Source organism: Lissotriton vulgaris, chromosome 10 (assembly GCF_964263255.1).
Source record: "Lissotriton vulgaris chromosome 10, aLisVul1.2, whole genome shotgun sequence".
Classification (NCBI taxonomy): Eukaryota; Metazoa; Chordata; class Amphibia; order Caudata; family Salamandridae; genus Lissotriton; species Lissotriton vulgaris.
In genome coordinates, this window is record NC_141698.1 from 559,941,644 (window position 1) to 559,963,673 (window position 22,030).

Here is a 22,030-nt window from a genome sequence, read left to right on the forward strand (position 1 = left end):
CAATGTACTATGGGCCCCACGAAGCGTCACTTTTGGGGGGCGGCAGGGGCTTTTTTTTTAGTTTGCCGTATGTTGGAAGGTTTGTGCGCGATGGAGTAAAGAGTATGGGGTGGTAAAAAGCAAGGTAATAAAATGGCCTAGAAGATACCAAGAAGCTATTTAAATTTGGAGGTTCTCCTGGCAGCATTAAAAGGACAAACAAACTGGTTGAAGCTACTGGGCCCAAGTAGCTGTGAGAAATAGTGTAATCAGGTCAGCATGATTCACGTCTAATGGTCCCTAACTGATTCACAACGCTTCAGCAGGACTAATAAAAGGAGGGTGCTGAGCCTACCCCACGCCTATGATGTGATATATTATGTTGGTATTCCACACGTTAATTAGTCCCTCGCACACACACCTTCATGATGAAACATGACATCCTTAGGGGTGTGTGAAGGCAATAAGAAACAGTCCGTAGGATTCCCCTCATGCTCTTGTATTCTTCAGAGGCGTCTTTTTTTTTTGTTAACTGAAATAGTTCATGAGAATGCGCAGAAAGCAATGGAGATATGACAGTATGCTTACATACTTACGTTTATACGTATTCTTTGGACCAATAACCATCATCTACCTTCAGAAATAACTGGTGATAAAATCAACGTAAACTGTTAATAGTGAGAGATTTGATTTGTGGTGCAAGAAAGTGGATATTTTAATTTCAGATATCAAAGCAGCAAGGCATTGGCGGTAGAGGGATAGTGTGCCAGACAGCAATGCGTAACTCGATTTTATTTAGCGATTCTGTAGTAACCGTGAAAGAAACCAACAATAATAAAGGGATCAACGGTACTTAGGAACCTCTAGTAATATTTCTAAAACATTGTGTAACCGTAACAGTGGCATATGTTGTATTCTTTTTACCTATTTATTCTATCGCCATTTCTCCTTTATTATTTCTGCTTTTCTTTCTACTTAAATTTCCTTTATATTTTTTCCTTTTTTCCCATATAATTGATTGCTATTTTATACCTCACCTTATATCACATTCTTGATCTTTTGACTTTAAACTTCCTCATTATCTTATCATCTGTCATTAAAGCTTTTCTATCAAATTGCTTATTGTTTTATTCATACTTGTATTCTTTTCTCCTTCTTGGATCTTATTAATGTATCATTTGTATTCTAGTCAGATAATATCGCGCCACCCTTCTGAAGTTCATATATTTAATTATTTATACGTTAATTCAAATGTAATTCACGTTATTGTATTACATATGTCTGTATATTGTATTATATTTAGTAAATGCTAATAAACAATTTCAACAAAAAAAATCTGTGGCCAGAATAGAAATAGTACATTTTCTAAAATAGTTTTTTTTTGTAGAAGGCTTAAAAGGAAGCTCTCAATATGCACAGTTATCAACAATAACCTTGCAGTCACACCAGAGGCATGCTGCTTCTTTACCAGTTTTAAAGGTATGGATGTGGCACAAACAGGAAAACAGGATGATGGTATGTGGCTGTGAATATATGGTGATGATATTTCAATAACATGTCAGCCCCTTTGTTACGAGAATACAAAGTTATTTGGGCATACCGCATAGTTAGATTTTAGGAAGAAGCACTCTAAAATGTGAAACAAAGGAGCATGAAATAAAATCACAAGAAACTATACGTACGCCAAGGGTAAATGCTGCTTTCTCTTTTAAACAGATAGTCTAACCAGTTCTGAAGTCCAATAAGTCGATAGCATGTTAACAAGTTAATATTTCGTTTACAGGAGTGTTGATTGGGCACCCACAAGTTGGCCACCAGTTAACCGAGTTCTCGACATCTCATACCAGAATTTGATTTTTTTGGACAGGACTCCGACTTGCCTGACATCATTGGGCGGGCGGGGATTGCTTGGCAGTTGGTGAACAGCTTGGTAAGTATTGTGGACCAAGTTTGGTCCTAAATTAACACTTCTTTAATTTTCAAGATCCTGCTCACCGCTTCCTGTGCCTGCAGGCCACACCAGCCTGTCGCTGCCTGGAATGTGAGTAAGACACGCAAAGAGTGCCTCTCGCATGAATCGCGAGTCATTGTGATGCATTTTCTAGAAAGAACACACATCTTTTACACCAGTGACATACAATGTTGACTTTTTTTCTCTCATTTACCTGAATTTGCATTCTATTGACACGGTTTGGGGTGTGTACTATAATAAAGGAGAAACTTTCAGGCTTTGAGGCGGGTAAACTCCAGAACCACGGCGCCAAACTACACACCCGATACACCGTAGAAATCGTCAGGGTGTGTAGATGGTTATAGGCTATATAAAGTTTACAAATTAACCTTATTTAAATAATTTATTTGTAAAAAAAAAGTAGTCCCCCCAAAGTAGCGCCGGCCGCGACGTGCGTGCTCACGTCGAGGAGCGGCGTCAGAGCGGCATCAGAGGAGCGGCGGACATGGCGCAGGGGAGGAGCGGTCACGTGAGGAGCAGGGGACAGGCCAGCAGCGGTACGACCAGCAGAGAGACGGACATGGCGCAGGGGAGGAGCGGCGGCGGACAGGCGGTGAGGAGCAGAGCGGCGAGGAGCTGTCAACTCAGGAGCGGCGGCTGAGGTAAGCAGGCGGGTGTCGGGCCAGGCGGGGGACGGGGAGTTACAAAAGGCAATGTCGGGGCAGGCAGGGGTCAGGGAAGGCGGGGCACGGGGACTAACACCTCCATTGACTCAGGCGAGGGTCGGGCCAAGCGGCAGGTGGGGGACGGGGCGGGCGGGGGCACGGGCTCCTGGGCAATGTCGGGGTAGGGGGAAGCCTGAAAGCTCCCGGACAAGGTCGGGACGGGCTGCTAGTATATATATAACACACATTCTTTCACACTCTTTATGACAGTAAGCTCAACCAAGCACTCAGCTATGAGGCACTGGGAGTGAGCTGTATGTAGGAACAGCAATCAGCCTATACTCAAGCACAGTAATACAGAGATCTCCATGAGCTGCACATATATTGCCCAAAGCCAGTACAAGCATTTGTGCATTCATTAATATATTCTTTGGGCGGCAGCCAACCACGTAGAATGATGGTGTAACACATATAGAGAACTGGTGCCCCAGGCACTTAACATACTTTAGTATGGGGTTCCTCTTTTAGAGCCACACTATCATAAGAATAACTGACCCGGGACCACATAATAGCAATTTCCAAGATGTATGTAATCATTTTTAATGTATTGTATTTTGTGGACTCTATTTCACAGAATGCCTCCAAAAGCACAGGATGGGAAACTATATATAAACTGAAATTGAAAAAGTACTTATTGACCATGATAAGACTCATTGTAGTTTAAACGCGTTGGCGTTTGATGAACGAAAATTGTGCATATTTCAGGAAGGTTGTATTTCTTTTAAACCTTTTGCCGAAATATATAATACCCATCACTTCAAATATATTTGCTACTTTTATACTGTAAACAAGCCGATATACTTTTCTATCAATTGCCTTATATTTTCATGGGGAGGATTAGACGGTGTCACAGACATGCTTTACTTCTAATAACTTCTCTGAAGCATCCTACTTGTCCCACAATAGTGACGCAATTACCAGCTTGGCAGACGGTAATGGCATGAAGTCTTCTCTACCGAAACTTGACAGTCTTCTATTGCTCAACATCATTGCAAAGATGGAACAGGAGACTGTAACAAACAACTGAAAAAAGACCTAGCTTCTCCCACCAAATCTCCCACCGCTCACCCTACAGGATTTAATGGAGGAGATTAAATTAATGAAACCCTTTGTCATGGAAAATAATACCACACTCAATAGATTGGAGGACTGATGGTCCGCCCTTGAATCTCAAGTTTCGGATATTGAACTTTGAAAATCAAAACACACAAAATATTGCTACAAGAATAGTTGGAATTGCTGGGGATACTGACACACTCTAAAAACCAAATTGCGAATTTAGAAAATCGCAATAATCTCAGAATGTATGGCATTCCAGAAGGCACTGAGGGAGGAGATATGATCGCTTTTTTTAATACTGGCATAGCAAAATGTTTGGATTATTGGATGGTGCACCCTCACGATTTCGAGAGCTCAGCCTTGGTCCTAAACTCTCTCTTTCAAGCTGTTCCTCTAAACCTCAATAAGTTATTGTTCTCTTGCTTCAGTTCACCGCTTTCATGAAAGTCCCATCAGCCTCAAAACAACGAAAAGAAAAGTTATGTTCTGCTCAAAAGGTTTTTTTTTCCTCTCAAGACGTCTCAAGAGTCATTGCAACAGGAGAATTTTTGGACTTGTGCCCTTCCTTACGAGCCATGAATGCAAGATTTGGATTACTTCACCCATATCTTTTGAAGATCACCTATAAGGACCTAACACTACCACTTGAGCATCTCCGGATCAACTTAGAGACTTGATCCAGCTTCACAAACAAGACTCGTATGTTGCTTATCCACACTGTTTGATAGTCTTCAACGTGTTTTAAATGTATTTATATTTTTGGGAGTTGTTTATATCCCTTCTGTTTTACAATTTTTTCCTCACTATTATTAATCTGTAGTTCTTACTCCTCTTGCAGGTTTGTTTTCCCTCGTCATAAAGATCCCCCTTCCTTGTCTTTATGAGTGGGGGGGCTTTATTTTAATTCTTTTATCTTCCATCCATGTTTGTACTTTACTTACGCATTTGATTATTATATATCACTTTCTGGTCCTTTACTTTTATCTTCCTCTTTTTCTTCTCTAGGGGCCCTGGGGTCCTGGCTGGTCATACTCTATGGTGCTTCTCTGCTCCCCATATTCAATTTATTTTGTCTCTACATTTTCTCTTAGAGTTCTAGTTTTTTCACCGTAATGTTCTTTCTTAAATATGTAGGGTTCCTTCTTGGAACCTATTTTGTTATCTCACACTTTTGCCTTCATTCTTCCTTACCTACCATTTCCTCTATGCAATTTTTGCACACCCTATTGTGAGGCATTAATTTATAACTTGTACTCTTATATTAGCTTAACTACATTTTTGGAGGTAAATTTATATAATAAAATCTGCCTGTTTTTCATTAGTACTCTTAGAATTGCTTTGTGAAATGTTAAAGGCCGTAAGAGTCCAGTTAAATGACAAAGAGTGCTTACTCATCTATCAAATCTTAAGTGTTGTATACATTTCCTGCAGGAGACTTGTCACTCTCCAAAAGAGATTACCTTATTAAAGAAAGGTTAGGTTTGTTCTGTTTATTGCTCCCCTGCCTCTCAAAACACAAACGGGGGTTGTTATTCTTTTTTCATAAAGGTTTATCATATGTTTTGAAGCAAGAATTTGATGATGTTGGAAGAAGATTGTTTTTAGACCCAAATATGAATAAGACCACCAATCTCTTTTCTCAATATTTATGGCCCCAAAGATGTTGCCATAAAGTTTTAGGAATCTCTTTCTATTAAATTATTGTCTTGGCTGAATGACAATCTTGTAATGCGATTGTAAACAATTGGTAGACCTACATACTTGATAGAAGTTCAAACCTCAGATACATTCCCAATAATATGCAACACTTTTCCACACTGTTTCATTTAAGGGACTTGCTGATGGCTGGGGCATTTATAACCTTGATTTATTAGAGTACTGTTTTTACTTCCCATTCTAGATCTAGAATAGACAAAGAATTTGGAGTGTCACAACCCCCTCATGCGCCCTCTGTGTAGTGGGTCTAGCGGGCAAGGGCCCTGTGGCATTTGATGGCACACTACGATACATTGACTGATGTTCTCCAAAACACAAACGGGGGTTGTTATTCTTTTTTCATAAAGGTTTATCATATGTTTTGAAGCAAGAATTTGATGATGTTGGAAGAAGATTGTTTTTAGACCCAAATATGAATAAGACCACCAATCTCTTTTCTCAATATTTATGGCCCCAAAGATGTTGCCATAAAGTTTTAGGAATCTCTTTCTATTAAATTATTGTCTTGGCTGAATGACAATCTTGTAATGCGATTGTAAACAATTGGTAGACCTACATACTTGATAGAAGTTCAAACCTCAGATACATTCCCAATAATATGCAACACTTTTCCACACTGTTTCATTTAAGGGACTTGCTGATGGCTGGGGCATTTATAACCTTGATTTATTAGAGTACTGTTTTTACTTCCCATTCTAGATCTAGAATAGACAAAGAATTTGGAGTGTCACAACCCCCTCATGCGCCCTCTGTGTAGTGGGTCTAGCGGGCAAGGGCCCTGTGGCATTTGATGGCACACTACGATACATTGACTGATGTTCTCCAAAACCTGTGATTCCATTGTGCTTCAGTCCCTGCAAGCGTCCCTCAGAACCTGTGAATCAATAGAGTGCCTTGCAAACGCTGTTACTAAGGCCTTGGTGTGGTTTTCTATAGTCCCTGCAAGCGTCCCCCAGAACCCATAAACCAACAGAGTACATTTTCACCCGCTGTTCCTAGGGCCTTGGCATTTTTCCATTATCCTGATCAAGCAAAAATGATAAATTTGTTTCTTGGTTAATTGGTTCCAAACCGTCAAGTTGCACCTGTAAGGTCGAAGCTAGTGTACCAACACGTGTTTTCTTTAAAGGGTCGCTAAGAACCTTCCAGGTGGCTATGTGCCTCACATGAACTAGTTACATCAGTTGAGCATTTGAGAGGTTATATAAACCATGCCCAAACCAGAGTATTGGCTTGGCTTGGCTACCTGCGGAACAAGCTTCAATTCACCGGTCCCACTCACCTGAATCCAGGCGGAACCGAGACAGCTACTGCTGCTCTCCCATGACTCTCCGAGTCAAAGTATGGAGATCTTCTTTGAACTTCAGACAAGTTGAAAAACAAGGCTAATTACTTGATACCAGGTTGGTGTGCACCAATCCTCCAAATGTAGTGAGCAGGACTGAGTAGCAGCGTGTTCCAAGACTATAGACTTTTCCTTCATGCCAGCTCCGTGATTTTCTCCAAAGCGATACCAAAGGGGATGATGGATGGAGCAATTGAGCAAATCAAACACTCACCCCCAGTCAACTGATCTGGGTTTAATCCACCATCATTCTTTAGCTCACTCCACCACCCTAGTTCAGACATGGCCATATGCAAATCAGTCTGACCCTGTGCCTCATGGGAACAGTCCAGCCCGAACTGCCAAGCCATGTCTTCCCTGGACCGGAAACAAGCATCCTGGGACCGGTTTCAGGTTCATAGCCTTCATCAGCCAGGCTATCTTGAATCCTGTGGCAGAGTGAGCAAGGGACCCACGTCTGGGCATACCCTGCCAACTCAGGGTGAACAAAGCGATACCAAAGGTATCAATTTTTACAGCACTACTTGTGTGTTCATGCTCAAGACCCTTCTTGTAACTTTGGCGTTTGAACTGTGATTGCTCAAGAACTAAAGACTTTAGCTCTGTGTTTCTCTAATGGACAGTAGTGTCAAGAGAAAGCCCTTCACAGAGTACGATATATGTATGAACCTTGTTCTGAGATCTGTGTTACAAGCTAAGCCTTGCAAGGGCCACTAACTCCAATCTGTGTTCTGAGTTAAGCCTTGGTAGTGCCAATAACTTCCATCTGTATTTCAAGTTGATTACTGGGAGTGGCAGAAACTCCAATCTATGATCTTGGTTATTCTGCACTAAGTGTATGTTACTGATGTCAAAGTATGGTCATGGTATACTGAGGTCTGTTCGTTCACTGATAGTAACTGCCTCTTCTTCCTATTTGCAGTGTATTGAGTTTTCACTAATCAGAGGTTCTGGTCCAGTGCAAATCTACCTTGCAAACACAGAAGGTCTTAAAAGTGACAAATCGTGTTACGCAGTGTCACACAGCCGCTGAGCAGATCCTGTACCGGAAGTCTCTCTTTTCTGATTTTATCCAAACACCTCTTCCTCCGATTGGCATGCGTGGTCTAAGGAGTTTGGTCCCTTGATCTAGTGCAGCTCTGAAATGGATAGGAGGTCCAGCATCCGCTCCAGTGTCGTCTCTGTGGTTGGGACCAGGTGAGTGCATGACAGTGAGATAGGAGCCATTTTTATTTCAGATCATGCCCCCTTTAGAACAGATCTGGATAACTAGATGTTCAGGCTTGTATAAACAGTTGACGTTTTAATAATTATGTACTGCAAGATCAAGAGTTTGTCAATAGTGTTCACCAATTCAGAATTAAATGTTTTGATATTAACACTACTCATTCTAAATGTCATCTTGTTTGGGAATGATCCAAGGCAGCTGAACTGGGATGTATTATTAGTTATATGGCACAAAAAGGAGGGCTGCCACTAAAGAATCCAATATTTTGTTACAACAAATTAAAAGATTCAAAACATGCGGCAGAGTTGACTAAATTATGCAGCGTAATACAGCACAGTTTGTAATAGCATTACTTCATTATTTTGTCATTTCATCACTTGTTAACACTGTGTCGACATAGGCACCTCATTAATGCCAGTTTAACATCTAACTATAGCAATAAGCAACAGAAAGGTGACCAGTCAACCGTTGCAAGGGCCTTCCACTGTGTGGCAACATGTGTTTCTGCGTTTTTAGAAACTTTTGAACCGTTAGGGCTAAAAACATTTTTGGTGAAAAATCCGCAGATGATGCAGCGGATGATGGATTACGTGACAGATGCAGCAAATCCATAATTATGCAGAAACACTTTGCGGCTGCACAAGGGTATAATTCCAGTAGCCCTGATGATGATGAAACAAACTTTATAAAGACCATGTTATTTTGACTCATTTTACTTTATTCTATTCTAAACAGTACACTGCTGAACCCTCCTTCAATGAGGGCCCATTGGAGGCTGTTTTCAATGACATACCTAAAATTATGCAATAATTAGGAGTTAACTCAATAAAAAATGGATCTATCTTGTGAAGAGGTTCTTAACGCAATTTCTAAACTTCCCATAGACAAAGCACCAGTCCTTGATTAATTTACTGTTGCACTTTATTTCTAATTCTCTTAAGCACTACCTAATCTTCTATTACTACTTCTTCATTTTTTATCAATAAATGGTAGCTTCTGATCTTTTTCAAAGGCTAGGATTTTCTTGATCCCAAAAAAGATAAAGATCTCGCTGAATGTAAAAACTATAGACCGATCTCTCTCATAAATACGGAGTGCAAAATATTAATAAAGATCCAGGCCCTTCATGTTAAAGATTTTTTTTCTATATATTGTTGGCAATAAGCAATCGGGATAGGTTTAGGGTCATAATATCACTAATGACTCTAGAACCTTTATTATCATCAATGGAGCATCCGGATATATCACCACATTAGCAGCAGTTTCTCTCGATGCTAAAAAGGCATTTGGTTGAGTAAATTAGGATTTTATGTTACGGACCCTAAAATGTCAAGGACTGTTACTCTGCAATGAGACTCTACCACAAACTCGGCTCATCTTAATGGCTTACAATCTCATTGTTTTCCCACTACAAGATGCACAAGATAAGGTTGTCCCATGTCTCCGCTACTCTTTATTTTATCTTTGGAACCATTCTTATAAATGAAACAATCCACAGATCTACGATCTTTACAGGTTATAAATGTAAACAGCTGGAGATCAAATTCATAGCATATGCAGATATATTATACTTGTCAAACCCCCAAACCTCCATTCCTACCTACTCAATTGCCTCAGCTTATAAATTAAACATTAATAAACCGGAGGTATTACAACTTTAGATATTATGCTTTAAATATATGTTTAAAGATTCAGGTTTCTTTGTAAAACTACTACTATTAAATATCTCAGTATTAGTTATTCCAACACAATAGAAGATAATGTACTTATTTAAAAACCAAAATATGTTTTCATTCTGAACTGTGGCCCCCTTTTCCTGTCCAGGAGGGGTATATTAGATTTGACTTATCTATGCTCCCACTTAAACTCCTGCAGATCTTTTTTAGATTCATTAAAAGCATGTTGTCTGAATTTTTATGGAATAAAAAAAGAATTGCTTCTATTTTTTTAATTTAAGCTTTATAAGACTAAAGTTATTGCTGGTGTTAATTTCTCTAAATGTGATTCAATACTACAGATCTGGATCTCTCTAGCGAGAATTTCCCCTACAAATATTCCTTTATGGCATACACTTGAGGTTTTCGGATTTCCCTTTTTTCTTTTATGTAATATGCGCTAATTTCCCCAAAACTTAAGTTAATTTCTCCTTCTATATTAATTCACTCTAACGCTGTGGCATCCTCTGTCCCTTCCTACATATACTCACCATGTCAATTGTCTCTACTTTTCCCCATTTGGTACAATTGTAACATCACAATTGTAGCACTATTATGTCCTGGTACCCCTTCCCAGGTAAACAAGGACTGAATGAGTCTGCAGTAATGGTGACCAAGACCTGTGACCTAATCTACTTGAGCATGAAATCGTCCATTGGCTTCTCAATTTCTACTCTAGGTCAGGACATTATTTCCATATTTGATGCAGTTACCTGAACCTGACTTTAGGAATTAAATCTTATGGGCTAGAGAGGGATGTAATTGTACAATTGGATGGCCAAAGGTATCACTGATATTCCTCTATTATTGACTAACAACTTGTTCATGTCCTTTGAAGAGCTTCATGCTACATTTAATATCTCAAATTATTAGGCAAAATTTCATAGAATGTTCTTGTATACCTTTTGAAAATATACTAGATACTCTGCAACCATACAATTTTTCCACAGAGGTCAAAGCATCTTTTTTAATATACAAAAACATCTTGTCTCCAAAACGGATAGGCCTATATCTTTAACTCAATTATTATGGGAAAAAGAATTGAACTCTACCTTTCCCATCTTCTTATGGAATATTCTATGGCACAAAATGCATTCCACCTCTCACTCTGCACGCACCACCTAGACATTATTTTTTTTTACAATAGGTTGTTTGTTACTCCAAGTTCTTTATACGCCACAAATGTATCTGATAAAGACTATTGCTGGTCATGCAATGCTGATAATGGTGATTTTACTACCCTAAAGACAATCAATTTTGGAGGGAGAAAGAGCAGCCCAAAAAATCTCACCAATTTGTCTTAGAACTGTACCATCCAACACCGTGCATATATTTTTATACAGTACCGATACTTGGCCTACAGAAAGAAGTGTGAGTAGATATTCTTTTATAGCCATTGCATTTAAAGTTATAACTCTGGAAGAACATTAATAATATGTTTTTTTCCTCAATGGGGGAACCTAATTTGGCATTACCAGACACTACATACACCTTAATAATCACACACTACATACCCTTAATACAAATGGCTATAAATAGAGTTGTAACAGATGCATTTGACATCCTTCTTATCTAAAAATGTTTTTAATTATAGTAAATGAAGTTTTTAAACCTCTATGAACATATTCATGTTATTATATTTTTTTCTTTCAAGCTACATGTATTATCTTTAACTAAATATTATTTGTTTCCTTTACTATTTCCCAGGTACCGTAGCATTCCAGGAGCTGGTTAAGCTTAAGTTACAATATAAATCCCTAGAGAAGGTGCAAAAGCCTCCTTTTACAATAGTAAGTGGGATGAGAAGCAGGAAATTATCCTCTACAAGGATCAACAAATGTTATGGGCGAAGGTTAACGGATCCAGTGGCCATAATGGGGGTATCCTTGTATGCATGATCCCAGGAGACTTGTGGGCTACTTATTTGGCAGATTTATATGCGGACCTTCTGTCCCAGCTAGATCCCAGAGAACTCTTGACAAAAAACTCCCCCTCACTTGATTTTCAATAAAGGAGGTAGGAGCAGTCATTGAGAGAATAAAGCTTTCCCGGGTTGCTGGCCCCGAAAACATCCCAGCGGTCATAATCAAATCAAACAGTGTTTGGTGAGCTACAGTTTATTCACTCTTGTTCAGTTGGATTGCTTCAACCGGCCTTCACCCTCCATTATGGAAAGGGTCTATATTAAAACACGTTATAAAAAAGGGAAAGGCTTAGACCCTACAGATTATAGGCTCATTAGCCTCCTGGATATCTCTATTAAGGTCTTCTCCCATATTATTTTATCTAAATTGGAAGACTGGCCTACCATATCTAAGATAATTCAAAGGGAGAAGGGGGGCTTCCGGGAAGGTCATTCTACCACTCATCACTGCTTCTCATAATGGATCATCCCTCAGAAGGCTGTGCTGTTTTGTTGACTTCAGGACAGACTTTGGTTCTGTGGACAGGGATATCCTATGGGGAAAACTCACCGCCTGGGAGCTGCCACCAAACCTCCTTAGTGTAATTCAATCCTTGCACTCTGACAAAGGAACTCAGGTGGAGCTAGAGAAATTGGGCTGGCTGTTCCAAAGAATTCCCATTAGGAATGGCCTCCTGCAGGGGTGAGTCTTAGCGCCCTTGCCCTTCAGTCTATTTCTAGCCGACCTTCAGACTTTATATCTCAAACAAAGTCTTTTCCCCCCAAAGTTGGGAAACAGCACATTGATTGTCTGGTTTACGCAGATGATCTGGGATTGCTGGACTGTACATCAATTGGTCTGCAGACAAAACTAAAACTCCCTTGAAACATACAGTAAGCAGATCCAGCTCTAAACCAATGTGTAGAAGACCATGGTCATAGCCTTAGGGAAAGGATTGAAAAGGTTCTACTGGTACCTACATACCTGGAAAGTAGAGCTAGTCGACCAATATAAGTACTTGAATTTGACATTTAGGAGGAATTTAAAATGGGACATGTATTAGGACTGTACTAAGCAGAAGGCATAGTTGCCGGCCAGCTTTTTATCTAAATTCACTTGGAAATTGGGGAAAGAGGGGGATAGGAGGTGGTTTGTTCCATATCATCCTATTGATGGGAAGATACCCCCTCTGGGTCTGTATGGAGGATAGATCTTTTCCCTTGATCCCCTCTATGAGTGGGAGAGATTAGAAAGGGCAATTCTCAGAAGACTTCTATTGCTCCCTCCAGGTACAGGGCGTAAAGATGGAGTTCAACCTAGTCTCCTGGAGTCTGCTGGACTTTACTAGGGCCTTAAGATACTTAAACAGTCTCTCTGAGGACAATGAATGAAGTGATCAAAGTACCTAAACTCTGCTGGGACGAGATTCAAGGTAGTGAAAGATGGTGGGGAAAGGAAGAAAGGAGTGGATTGAGCTTTATTAAGAACCTCCATTCAGATTGTGGCACTATTACATCCTGATACCCCTTACCAGGTAAACAAGTATTGAAGGAGTCTGCTGTAACGGTGACTGAGACCTGTGACCTAATCTAACTTGAGCATGAAATCGTCCATTGGCTTCTCAATTTCTACTCTAGGTCAGGACATTATTTCCATATTTGATGCCGTTACCGTAACCTGGTTCACGGAATGAAATCTTATGGGCTACAGTGGGCTTTAATCCAATCCATTCAACCCGCCCATGTTGGGCCAGGGTCCAGGATAACAGCAGTCTCTGTCCCTGCCCCCTGAATGTAAAATGCTTTCTACTGCATATACTTATGGACTGTGTTTTTTATCTTTCTAATCGTATTACGTTTTTAAGACCCTTGTCTTTTAAATATGTAATTGTCCAAAGGAGGAAGGCTGTTGACTTATCAGAAATGTGTTATTTAGATGTGGCAGTAGAAATTGCTCGGATTTTACGGAATATGAGACATTTTTAATTATGAATTGTAGTAGGAGGGGGGTGTTGAGCCAGCTAGATGGGTGTAAATCATCTATTTTAACCGTTTTATGTGCTTTTAGAATGTTTTATGGACAATTGTCTAAATAAACTTGTATTCTACCTAGCGTTTCTACTTCTTTTTTAATCTATATCTGGAGCTTTTATTAGGAAGAATCCTGTTATTCATATTGTTAAAATTTCCACAAATGCTACTTTTTATATAAAGCAATTGCCTTCCTATTTTCTGCATAGGGATAGGTGTTTATGCTCCCTATTCTGAATTGCAGTTGATATTTTACACCAATACTCTTTTTGTGGAATAATGCACTGTTTTAATGGCATATTGCTATTGGCTGTTCTGTTGATTGCTTATGCTATATTTGCTGAAAAGGTATTTTTTGATAAAAAAAACATTTTAAGAAAAAAGAAAAGATTTTATTTATACATCTATAGATTTTTTAGAGAGCGAAAATCTTTGTATGTATCGGTGTGTGGTCAGACTTCTACACATCCTCTATCTTCACATACTGATTTACTTGTCTGACTTAGCCTTAAATCAGACACACCTACGATTTTCCACCTAGGAAAAAAATGACACATTTGCTGTCTCGAAGGAGCGAGGCATGTGGTCACCCTGGTAGGATTTTGTTGAAAAAGCGAAGGCCGCCAGTGTGTACAATGCAAAGAAGCATGACTGAAGTTCAGAAAGGCGTGTGCATAAGATACTGGTTTAAATGGATGGACTGTGCTAATCACCAGACATGGCAAAATGGGTAAATTATCCAAGGTGGAAAATTACAGACACAGTTTTTTTGTTCGTCCCTACCAGGTCTGCCAGTCAGGTAAAGATTTGGCTTTTTAAATAGAAACACAGATGTTTAACTGGTCGTGACAGACAAGGTATTTTAATATATGCCTTAGGAGTGGTTTTCAAAGGAAATGTTTATTAAAAAAACATTGTATTGACTTAACAATCTACATGTAGTATGAGTTAAACAGCATATTGAACTATCTGCAACATATTTAAAGGACCTAAAGACTGATTGCACCAGACAGGCCATCGTGTTTTCAATTAATAAGAGAAGTACAGCTGATTACTGAGTCTAGTAATGCTGGTGAAAATATCAAATGACTGGTGCTGCATGGTTTCTATTAGAACCGATTTTGACATGTGTTGATAGGCAGTATTTAAGTATATAAAGATATGATTTATTAACCCTTCCATCAGACAGGATGCAGCACTGCAGTATTTCATTCCCCAGGTATCACATTTTTAAACATCTTGTTAACTTTTTACAGTACTTCGTACTGTTTTCTTCTTTCTGTTCTGCAACATAAAACACTAATGTAATTTATGATCGGCATAGCGATCCACCTCTACCAAAATGTAAATGTCCTTTCCTAGCTGCCCTTCAGAAACAGCCTTTGTGTGGTTATGTCCCTGACAGTGGGGAAGTCTCCAGCCTGCAAAACCCACTAACAGGTCTGAGTTTCTGCATTTGGCTGTGGTCAAGTAGGTCAAAAGGCTAAGCCTCTCCTGAAAGGTCCTCTTCGACTTGCACAAACAGTCTCTGCAGTCTAGCCTCTCCACCTACCAACAATGCTTCAATACATTGAATCAATAGCCCCTTTAAGGTATTTACCCTTTACTTCCAGTAGTGCAGTGAGGACATTCACATTAGTTAAACACTTCCACGACGTCCCTCATAGCAACAGCAACCTGTTCAATGCTTACAAAGCTAAAACTGAGCAGACATTAAACAGCCTCTAACCTCATCAAAAACATGGCTACTGATATTAAGAAAAATAACGTCATTTCTGATTTAGACCTAAATGCATGTATATATATCACAATATTGCATGTTTCATGTCTCAAGTTCCGGCTGTAATGGCAACCAATGAAATCCATGTGTCTGACACTGTTGAATGACATGCACCAATTTACCTTTGAAATGCCTTGCATAATAACCATTCCCAGGTTGGGCAAGGCAGCTAAAAATGATCTGTCACTTGCTCCTTACAAAGTGGTCACTGCTCCAGGCAAGTGACATTTTAACATTTCAATTTAGAAAGGCAGTTTATATACGTGCTTGTTTGTTTGAAAGAAATGTTTTGATCCAGTGTTTTTCACTGGAAATCTGTCCTTGTCCATCATTTGTATGCTACAATGTGAGTCCCCCTCGTAAGCATGCCGGGAAATGTTAAACGTAAAATGGTGCTTTGCATATTTACCTGCAGAGAGGCACGGTTTCCCCTTGGGAACAGAATTGACCCCACAGACCGAAAAGGTGCCAGTGTCATCACGAACTCGCACTGTAGTGCCACGCTCAGGAAGGACCTCTACCACTGTGCCCTGCATCCACACCACAGACACATCCAGCTCACTATCGCCCACACCCCTGCTCAGCCAGAAGGAAGGCTGTCCATCAACACTGCAAGTACAACGGCTCAGCGTCTCAGCCAACACCTTAATTGGAGGAGACTGGAATTTGAAAGACGGTGACGTCACTCGGCTCGAATCAGCTGAAGTATCCATCAGTTATCCGAACAACAGACTCCTGAAAAAACAGAAGATCGAATGAACTGGAAGGCCTTAATAGTAATTGTTTTAGAGAGAAAAGCAAAATGGACACAAAGTACCAAATACATGCTTCATGTAACTTGACGTTTATCAGAACTGAAAATGTTGAAATATAAGAGTGGGAAAGTATTCTTGGGACTTGGTAATAAAAACCGTGCTTCTACTAAACAGATATCATGGAAAAAAAGACATTAAGCAAGGAATGATTACTGATTATTCTCATAGAAATGTCTTAAATGTGTGAGGATTGCTTTCTTAACCAGACACACGAAAAACATTTTAGATAATATTTACATTTAAAATCTGATCAGCAGCCCACAGGTAAATAGAACAGAGCATTTTGGGATGCAAACAATTCTCCCAAAAGAAGAAAATAACATGTTTTCAACCTGTCCCTTGGTTTGAGATTAGCCTGGAGCAGATAATGATGATTTATCCCCATTGGCATTAATTTACTTGTTCTTTATTTTGCACCATTGAATATTTCCAGGGAACACGAAAAACATTTTAGAAAGTACATGGTTTAAAAAAAAGTTTTTTTTAAGTCTAATGATTTGCAAAGTTGTACCCCAAACTATGGTGAAAAGTCTATCTTACTTTCAAAAAGGTCCAATCGGACATTCAAGTACAGTAAAATCAGACAATATGAAATCTAAGCAACACTAACTTTGATCATTTGAAATAATCATTAACACATTATATTTAAACATTTATTACGGAACTTAAATTTACACACAATGCAAGTCTACAAAAACAGCTAGCCCCCACAACAGACACTTGCCCACCCACGACAACACTCCAGCCACCGCGATCCGTGACAGTCGCTCACAACATACATCTCATCACCTTAACCATAAAGATACTTACAGACACAGAACTGCTTACAGTCATTCCGCACGGGCACGCATGACAGCCCTTATTCTGTCTGAAACATCTGCATCACACTAAGATCTTGAAAAATATGCATTCAGCACAAGTTCTGCCACCAAGAGGCACTCATTTTACGGTTCTACGTTCCCAACAACAGATGAGCAGTCAGACAAGACCATAAAATCTATGACTTTGTCACAACTCTAGATTACTTGTTTGTCACAGATATGCAGTTCACTCGAGATTACAAGAAGATCCTGGGCAAATTTCTTAATTTCCCTGTACCTAAAATGTATATATGTGAATTGTGCAATCAAAAAGATGTAAATCTACAATGGATATACAAAATATCGTATTTTTTCTCAAACCCCCTCATAATTAACAGCACCATGTTCTTTCCCAGCACACATAGACCCTTAGCAGAACTAGAGCCACATTACTACTAAATCGTTGCATGACATAGACTGACCCAAAAAGTAGTCAGGGGTTGCAGTCAATTGCACATTTCAAACTCACAAAAACCCTAAAAAAAAATAAAAAAAAAGAGCAGCCTACCATCAATGAAAACCATTATCCTTAAATTCAACAAACGTGCATGAAACTGATGATCATTTTCTACTACACCTACTAGGTAGAGATTACCGGGCATTTTTCTGACCTCTTTCATTGACTGCATCTTTAAACATGATTGAGAAACAACATACTTCGTCCTATGGATTTATTTCCTACAAACTTCATTTATCACCTTTCATTCAAGAAATCATTGGAACCAAATCAAATGGTCAAAAACCTCACCCACATCTCTAGTAGCGCTCTCAAACTGATCTTCAAACACCATTTAATGATGAACATTCTGGATTGCACAGCTCACCCTTCCACAAACCAGGGTGCCATCCTTTTCAAAGTCACTGAATTGCCTCAAACGATACATTTCCTGAACACAAACCCTATTCACAGTCCCATTAAGTTTTTGTTGTTTGCCACTTTCCAACTGTTTTGGCTAGCTCTCTGTGTTGCACGAATTCATAAAGTATCACAAGCGATGTAATACTTTTCTACCATTATAAAATTTGCAATATAAGTGATTTAATATTTTTTTATATTTACCCTATTTGCAATTTCCTATGATTTTCTGACTTTCAATTATTCATAACTAATCTAAGTTGCGATGTTCAAAAGCATATAAACTCCACATATTCCTACTTTGCCATTACCTTGTAAATTACATTTGTTAGGTTATTTTATGGGTGTTTTGTACCAGTTTCATATCAAACTATATAACACTAACAAAATGGCAAAGATGGCAGCAACGTCATAGAGGATCGAAAAATAAAATCTGATCAGCAGCCCACGGGTAAATATAACAGAGTATTTTAAGATGCAAACAATTCTCTCAAAAGAAGAAAAGAAAATTTTTTCAACATCTGTTTCTCGGTTTGAGATTAGTCTGGTGCAGGAAATGAAGATAATCCCCATTGACGTTAATGTTCCTGTTCTTTGCACCAATGATTATATCCATGGAACTCTAAATATGTAGCAAGAACGTAGCCTACTCTGAAATAAGACACTCGGCTAAGAATTTGAAAGCTATGATTTGAGAGACCGCCCAGTCACTAAGACGTTGCAGAATGGCGAGCTTTTATACTATTAGCGTAAAATACAGTACTGTATTAAAAACAAGGAATGTGCATTACCCTTAGTCTTTCTTTACTTTCAACTCAGGAGGAAACTTTAACTAAAAAAGAACGAGTCCCATGAGTCCCAGCAATACAGTATTTCTACAAAAATAGAGCAACCGGCTTATCCCCCCCCGCTATGCTTGTACACATCCCCCCCCCCCCCACCCCCCGCTATGTCACCTTCTGCCTGAGCTCTTCCAATTAAGTGGTTGCTTCTATTAATAAATTGTGGGCTCTTGTATTAATTCATACAATACTGTACATTTCAACTCATTTGCATTATTCACAAACGTCAGAGGTTTTCACCGACCTTAACAATTAAAATAGTTGATACAAACAACAATCTTGTAAATGATACTCAATGCAAACATAAATGATAACATTCAATAACAGTTAAACAAGTGGATTACATCAATTGTGGTGATAAAACAACTCAATATGGTACACCTGTACTTATTTCTGTGCAAAACATAATATACCAAATGAATGTGACGGAACACAATGGGCCTTTCGGTTTTCTCAGTTCCCGAGTTATTTTAAATTGCCCTATTTGTGATTGGGGATTTTTATTAATCCTGTAATCTCCAAGGTGTAGGCTCCCTTGGGACAGCCGAACAGCCGACGCGTTTCCAAACCCTTGTTCTGTTACCAGGGTTCTTCCTCAGGGCTGAGCTGTGTACCTATGGTGTAAAAATTTGGGGAATGTTTAACTTCTTCTATTCTCTGAATTGATAGACTCATAAACATTTCTGGAAAAAGAAGAGGAAGGGGACTTTCCTCATGCTTCAAAAGCGTTCTCTTTCTGTCACTTTCTTACAAGGGGCATCTTTGTATCCTCCAATCTGGCCTGGGTAATGAATCAGAGGATGGCTTACTGTTAACTGCTCTCACCGCTTGTGTGAATTTAATACTAAACAATACATGGCATCAATCGATTTCGTATTAAGGGGGTGCTAGCACTTACTTCACCGAAGATAGAAGATTCTCCAAGGTTGCATTGGATTTGTGATTCTTAACGGGTCGCTAGTACTGGGTGCTGTTAAATATTAAAAAAACATTCAGTCAAAAAACGCAGTCTGGGTGCATATTCGATTTTGTTTCCCTGCAGCGTTGGCACTTACTTGGAGGCAGGAGGGATGTTTTTTGCACATGCGGTGTTGCTTCGCTGTATTTTCTTTAACTTGGCGGGGGTCCCTGAAATATTAAAGTGTGTGGTTTGTTATATTTTCTCGGAGTCACTCGGGTCAGCGTTTGCGGCTTTTATGAACCTTTCTTACCTCCTTTTACTCTGAACTGGTTCGCATTAGCTTGCTCCGTGTCTTCGCATGACTTGCGTTTCAATTACCGCTAGTCAACGAATGGTTTTCAAACGGTCCCCCGGAACTGGTTTGAACCTTATATGTGCTGCTGTGCATAGTGGGACTTGTAGTCTCTGATGACTTTCAAGTTTTTCACCAGTTGGCGGCTGCAATACGGGGTTTAGTTATGATGTGAATATTAGTTATATTTTGGATAAATGCTGGCACTTATTTACGTGGCGGTGGTGGGGGGGGGCAGGGGGCTCAGTAGTTTGTTTGTTGCAGTTCGGACATTTCATTCATTCCATCCATCACACAGTTAAACTTGAGAATTAAGTATGCCTCTTTCTTTAACAGCATGGCATCTACATTTCCTCCACGGGGGGAATTTTTATTGCAGATAGGACGGTCCATTTAAAGTCTTTCTCAGTGTGTTTGTGCTCTGTAAAATGTTCTACCATGGGCGCTGTCAACACCTTATGTCTGATTCTGGATCGGTGTTGCGCCACTCGCTGGTTTACTCGTTGAGTAGTTTTCCCAATGTACAGTTTGGGACAGGGACAAATGATTGCGTATATTACGTTGCTCGTTTTGCAATTCGTGAATTCTTTATGGAACCATTTCACTGAGTTAAACTTAAACTCCTCCCCTTCAATTGTGTTGGCACAAGACACACAGGCGCCACATTTATGATGGCCTTTCACTGGTTGGAGCTTCCATAAAGTGCGTAAATCCGATTTGGCCTGGCTTATTCCCAAGTCTGCTCTCACTACATATTGTGCAATGCTTTTATTTTTCTTTAGTGCGAACAGTGGTTTTACCATTGGAACTTCTGAGTTGGAAATTAAGTGCCAATTTTTTAGAATGATTGTCTTTAGTTTGTTCGTGTATGGCCCGAATGTAGTTACACAGACTGGCCTCTCTATTGGCTTAGTTTCTTTTTTCTAGAGTAGTTCTTCTAGTGGAGTATGCCAGGCCCGTGTGATTGCATGTTTTAGCAATTTACTGGGGTACCCTCTCTTACTCAGTTGGTCACTTAGTATTTGGGAGTGTGTTGAGAAGTCTTCTTTCCGAGAACAGTTTCTTCTTATTCTCAACATTTGGCCATATGGGAGGTTAGCTTTTAAACTTTTGGGATGGTAGCTTCCATAATGAAGCATGGTGTTTTTGTCCGTTATAAATGTGGCGCCTGTGTGTCTTGTGCCAACACAATAGAAGGGGAGGAGTTTAAGTTTAACTCAGTGAAATGGTTCCATAAAGAGTTCACGAATTGCAAAACGAGCAACGTAATATACGCAATCATTTGTCCCTGTCCCAAAACTGTACATTGGGAAAACTACTCAACGAGTGAACCAGCGAGTGGCGCAACACCGATCCAGAATCAGACATAAGGTGTTGACAGCGCCCATGGTAGAACATTTTACAGAGCACAAACACACTGAGAAAGACTTTAAATGGACCGTCCTATCTGCAATAAAAATTCCCCCCCGTGGAGGAAATGTAGATGCCATGCTGTTAAAGAAAGAGGCATACCTAATTCTCAAGTTTAACTGTGTGATGGATGGAATGAATGAAATGTCCGAACTGCAACGATCTAACTACTGAGCCCCCTGCCCCCCCCACCACCGCCACGTAAATAAGTGCCAGCATTTATCCAAAATTTAACTAATATTCACATCATAACTAAACCCCGTATTGCAGCGGCCAACTAGCGAAAAACTTGAAAGTCATCAGAGTCTACAAGTCCCACTATGCACAGCAGCACATATAAGGTTCAAACCAGTTCCGGGGGACCGTTTGAAAACCATTCGTCGATTAGCGGTAATTGAAACGCAAGTCATGCGAAGACACGGAGCAAGCTAATGCGAACCAGTTCAGAGTAAAAGGAGGTAAGAAAGGTTCATAAAAGCCGCAAACACTGACCCGAGTGACTCCGAGAAAATATAACAAACCACACACTTTAATATTTCAGGGACCCCCGCCAAGGTAAAGA

The 22,030-nt window shown here is 39.6% G+C and overlaps 1 protein-coding gene across 1 annotated transcript in view; it reads right to left on the reverse strand.

Moving 5' to 3' along the window:
• Positions 1–22,030, reverse strand: part of RMI2 (RecQ mediated genome instability 2) — a 60,961-nt gene that overhangs the window by 15,472 nt on the left and 23,459 nt on the right. Inside the window, exon 2 of the mRNA XM_086941410.1 lies at positions 15,842–16,167. Coding sequence (XP_086797536.1) covers positions 15,842–16,145 — 304 coding nt within the window. The 5' untranslated portion in view covers positions 16,146–16,167. The remainder of the gene's footprint in view (positions 1–15,841; positions 16,168–22,030) is intronic.